The sequence below is a fragment of the Fulmarus glacialis genome, unplaced genomic scaffold (genome assembly GCF_000690835.1).
Source record: "Fulmarus glacialis isolate BGI_N327 unplaced genomic scaffold, ASM69083v1 scaffold8208, whole genome shotgun sequence".
NCBI classification, from domain to species: Eukaryota; Metazoa; Chordata; class Aves; order Procellariiformes; family Procellariidae; genus Fulmarus; species Fulmarus glacialis.
In genome coordinates this window covers 17,845-23,404 of record NW_009228888.1, presented here as the reverse complement: position 1 = coordinate 23,404, position 5,560 = coordinate 17,845, and the positions used below count along the sequence as shown (strand labels likewise).

General features: G+C 36.7%; 1 protein-coding gene across 1 annotated transcript in view; it reads left to right on the top strand.

The window, feature by feature from the left end:
• Positions 1-2,255: 2,255 nt before the first annotated feature.
• Positions 2,256-5,560, top strand: part of LOC104081051 (glycine dehydrogenase (decarboxylating), mitochondrial-like) — a gene marked incomplete at its 3' end in the record, with an annotated part of 19,813 nt that continues 16,508 nt past the window's right edge. The window contains exon 1 of the mRNA XM_009583644.1: positions 2,256-2,392. Within this exon, the coding sequence (XP_009581939.1) occupies positions 2,328-2,392 (65 nt within the window). The remainder of the gene's footprint in view (positions 2,393-5,560) is intronic.

The following is a 5,560-nucleotide window of genomic DNA, read 5'->3' as shown; positions in this document are numbered from 1 at the left end:
TATTCAGTGTTGGGATCTATCAGCGCAGCTCTTCTAGGTGGGATGTGGTTCGATTCTTCAGCCATCAAGCTGCTTACAGTCTCACTAGGCTTTTTGCTTTGTGCCTTGAATCAATCTGGAAACTGCTTTATTTCAGAGAACTTCAGCGAAAGTTCAGTGTCTTCATGTGGTAGTTGTTAGCTATGTTTGCTGAGAAATTACTCTCTAGAAGAAATGTCCAGTGCGGCAAACAAAGGCAATGCTATCTGGCACATAGTACACTATTTGTGGTATGTGTTTACTGCAGAAATCACACTCTTAATGCATTTTTGTGTTTGATATTGGGCTAGCGAGTAAGTTAAATGATAGCATGCCTTCAGCTGCATTTCAACTGAATTTTGCAACAAGCAAATTCATTACTGTTTTCAAAAAATTATTGATGTTTGAATTCTGCAAGAATACAACCCTCCCTCTCAAACTGCATCCAAACTGTCTTTCATCAAACTTTTGGCTTGCAAGTGGTAAAGGAAGATCTCTACAGTGTTAAAACTCTCACTTAAAATAAACAAACAAGTGCATCTGTCTGGAATAAACTGTGCAGGAGGAGTGTTGGGGAGTGGAGCTGCTCACTATGCTTTAGAAACTTTGCCCTGGATGTTGCTGAGTTCAAGTATAATAAACACATGACTCTTGAGTCTCCAGAAAAAAATTGGAGTTTACCAAAAACAAGAAATTAATCTTTATACATTAGATCTAATAGTAAAAGGCAGAGAAGAAATGAACTTTGAAGTGAGAACTGAAGATCAGTAAAAGAATAACTTTGTGGAAAGTATAATATGACTGTGGAAGAAATTAATTGAAAACCAGAAGATTTTTTTAAAAAATTAATCTTTATACGTGGAATGCCATAGTAGCACTTTGAGTAAAAGAAGAGGAGAGATGAGTTTTGAAATCAGAGCTAAACTTATACTATCCTTGTTTATGGCTGCAGAAAAAAATAGTTCAAAACCTAGAGAATTATTTGCCGCCAGATTCCAGAGCACTAACTGTTTTGACTTGATCTCTCTTGCTGGAGTAATTTACGGAGAGAGAACAGGTTTTGATCCAGGGCCCAAGCTATTCTGCTGCGGTGATTTGTAGCCGTATTTCCAAAGTCTGCTTTTCACGTTGCAGTGCAGAGTGACCAGAACTTGGTGCAACTGCCCCCGTACGGCAGTTTCCGAGGTCAGACTGGGGGGAAAAAGAAAAAAGATCTGCTCCCCTCACCCAGGAGGGCTGGTGTCCAACTCCACCCAGGTCTGTTAGGCTGGGCAGGCCTGTCTCTCTGTGTAATCTTGGACAGCCTACTGACCATCTTTCTGCCTCCTCGGGTACTAAAATATTTTGTAAATCTTTCCCCTTGGCAGATGTTGGGTAGCATTATTCATTGACTGCTAGGAACAGATTGACTGAATGTGATTTTTGCACAGCCTTCAGGACACTGAGAAGTATGTAGAAGCAAGACCAAAGACTAAACTATAGTTGGGGAAGGGAGGGAGTGCAAATGCTTTCCATCTGAACACTTCAAAAGCATTCTGTGGTCATCTCTCCAACCTCGATTGGCAGACTCATTTAGAAGTTAATCTTAAATGGAATTTCCTAAGCTAGAAATACTGTATTCACACTTTTTTTTTTAATAAACTGGTGCAACATACTAAGATTTAATTAAAAGAACTGTTCCATTTTATCAGCTATTTAGGGAAAATGCGAGAAAATAAGGTTCTTTAATATTAAATTACTCCTGGGTGCTTGGTATGAGCCCAGTTTCTGCAAATATGGCTCTGTTAGAAACACTGACTCATAGGTGTGGATGGCTATGGCTTCATCCAGTGCTGATTCTGCAAGGTTTAGGTAATAAAAGGTGCCTTCTGAGATATATTTTAATGCACGTGCAAGAGACCCAGAATGTACATTACATTAGCACAAAAGGGCTCCATAAGCTGTTTGCTTATGGCTGTTTCTCTTGCTGTTGTTTCCACATTGGTTGAAATGCTGTTATTATTCAGTTGTTGCATTTTCCAGAATTTTGGCAGAATTTAAACTTTCCCAGAATATCTTACCACCTTATTATTTTATTTTTACTGTTGTTGGTTTGCACTGTATTCTGCGACTGTTTATGCTCGCATCACCAATGTTGCATTTCAAGGCATTTCAGTTAAAGGATACATGGCGTTTCAGTTAAAAACTGCTAGCATTACATGTAACTGTATTTTTCTGACATAATTTCTTTTCAATTAGGTGAAAATGAAATCCTTGAAACTCTCTACAATATTGCAAGCAAGAACAAGATATGGAGGTCTTACATAGGCATGGGTTATTACAGCTGCTCAGTGCCTCAACCCATTGCACGGAATTTGTTGGAGAATGCAGGATGGTAATGTACCACGTTTTCTTTTTAAATGCATATGTATAAAAATACAGACGAATTGAAGTTCGTCTTATGAATAAGCATAGACAAATATACCCCAAACCTATTTTTTTGACTAAGGCTTTCATATATTTGATACTGATGTGTAAGTGTAGGAACTGTGTTGTTCATGCTGAAGCTATAGAGGAAAAAGAATACTTTTGAAGAAGAAGATGCTTTTTCTGTAAAATATTTCATTGATTTTTGTGACTTCTATTCACAGCTCCTATTTATTATGAACTAGAACAAGAATACTTGTTTGCTTTAAGGAGGTATACAGACTTAATTCCTAAACTAAAGTAATTCTGTCCTCACTTCTTCCTAAATTTAAACCGGCTCCCTCTCCCCATATGTGGTGTATGCATATTTGATTGGAGGTAATTAAATACTATGCAATACTCTGATTATGGTTTTCTTAAGAAGAATTAAGAAGCCTTGAAAATTTTAAAGGCTTTTCTCTCGGTATTTCTTTCTTGATTTTTTTTTTTTTAAACCAGAGACCTTCAAGAGTTTGAATATCTATCTATGAAGTACATTCTTGTCTGAACAAATAATTCACTGGTGCCTGATAATTATTTATGAAGAGATTGAGAATATTGTATTTTGTTCTCATCACTCAGCTGACATTTCTTTTTTTTTGGGACAAGCAAAAGAATAGCCTGTCTGACAGATTTGAATTTGAATGTTACTGGTTTGGTTTTGTTTTTTTTTTTTTTACTTAAATGTAAAAAGGAAAATATTTTAATGCATTGATTTATATCTTATGAACAGCATTAATCTAAATAATAGTGGGGTTTTGTCTTTTGATGGACTTTTCCTGACAAAGGCAATAAGGCTTCATTAAAAATACTCATTTAGCATAGACAGTTCTCTAAAGAACTGTAACTCAGAAATGATGCAACAGAAAAACTAAATTTAATGTGGAGTCTCACTTTCCAGCAGTCTGAATGCCACTGATACCCTGCATTGTCTCATTTGGTTTAGAAGTTCCCTTATCTCTAGTCAGTAACATCCTTTTTTTTTGGCACTGTGTTAAAATAATGTCATCTTTATTACCGAGTAATTTTTATTTTAATAAAAGCAGGATTTAAAGGTCATGTATATATATAAAAAAAACCCAACCAACCAACCGAAGAGTCAAATTAATCGGTGTAAAAAGCCATTGTTACTTAGATGCTATATTTTTTGTACTTTGGGTTGCTGTAAATGGGTCCATGTATCTGTAGACCTCCAAGTCTATGTATTTTTAGACTTGTCTGCTCTATTTGATCTCAAACTTTTGAACTGACGAAAAAGTTGCACTGCCGGGACTCAAGGAATCTATGCAGTACGTCTATACAAAGTTTCATTTGGCCTTACCCCCACCCACTTTTTGCAACACATGCAATCTAAATATTTCAGTACAGTGCCGCAAAACAAATGATCAGTTGCTAGAGGCAAAAATAAGAACATTTAAAGAGTAAGTGGACCAAAATGAACTGCATATTTTCAAATCCTAAAAAATTATATAGTGTTAATGAAACAACAGGGAGAGTCTATCCAGAAATCTGTTCTTGGAGTGTCCAGTAAAGTCAAACTAGATGGCTAAAAGCTAAGCTTTTAGGTGGCTAAAGTGAAGGCCAAAATGTTTCTTGGGGAGAGGGTGTATGTGTGTGTGCATGTGTGCAAAAGCAACTATACAGACTTTATGGAAGCTGTTTAAGAAATCAAACCGCTCCTCACATCTACTTAGTGTGCATCACTTTCCGTGCTAACACACTTCACGTCGCAGCTCCAAGGGCAGTGCTGCAAGTGCAGGCTCATTGTTTCTGATCAATTCTGCCTCTCTCACATGACTCGTAGTTTCCCATTGCTTGCCATTCTTTAGAGCAAGGCTTGCATTGGAATGCAATGTAAGTTCATAAAGATTGATTGTAGAAGAATGTGAACACGAAAGTGAAGGACTTCACAGTATCTCGGACATTTGGACTTGCTAGAAGGAGGCAGGAAGCAAAGGGGTAGATTTCAGGAGGAAACTGTTTAGAACAAAATGTATTTTCAGCTGAAAATGAAACTACTGACCCACGCTGCTTTCTTTAGAAGATCACCATAAAAGTCTTCCCAAATCTCAGATTCTGTTAAGAAAATACTCAACACTGTTGGAATTTTGAAAACTTTTTGAAGCATTTGGACAATGATCTATAATATCTCTGTTCACAATAAATGCTGAATAGCTCAATTACTGTGAGATAAAACTGTCTGCCCAAAACTAGACACTAGTAAGTGCCTGGGAAGTCAGCATTCAGGAATTTCTTGTACTGGTAGCTTTAGAAAAGCATAAGCATCCTTTTCTTTTCAGGCTGAATCCCATTTTAACTACTTCTGTATTTGTGAAAGAAGCTATTTCAAAAACTTGGGGTAGATATTTTTCAGGTAAATTTTTATCCAAAGAACACTTTGTTTGAAAATTAGAGAACAAGCAGAGAAATTTCCGTTGTGGACCTGAAATGCTGCAGTTAAAATTCCAGTCTCCTACGTGAGGAATTTGACTTAGTCACAGAAGGTAGAGGATAAGCATCCCTTATTTTTGATACTTGATTTCCTTTTGGTCTTTCTTACTGGCTGCTAACACTTCCTTCTTCCTAGCAATCTGTGACTAACAATTCCATGCTAACATGGCATGGAAGTCTTAGAAGTATTTTCCATACACTACTTAGTTGATATTAGCAAAAATATTAGCCTGTTTTTTCCAAACAAATAAATAGCAGGCCAATGTGTAACCTACTTGAACATATCAACTCTAAAATGCAGGCAGAAGGATTTATTTTGGGGCATACCACCAATTATGTGACTTTCAGCACAGACCCCTGAAATATATCAATACCAGTCATCTGTCTGCTTGTATGGATGCATAGTCCTTATTCTGCTGTACCCCATATTAACATATTCATTAATAAATAAATAGCAGGCCAATGTGTAACCTACTTGAACATATCAACTCTAAAATGCAGGCAGAAGGATTTATTTTGGGGCATACCACCAATTATGTGACTTTCAGCACAGACCCCTGAAATATATCAATACCAGTCATCTGTCTGCTTGTATGGATGCATAGTCCTTATTCTGCTGTACCCCATATTAACATATTCATTAATT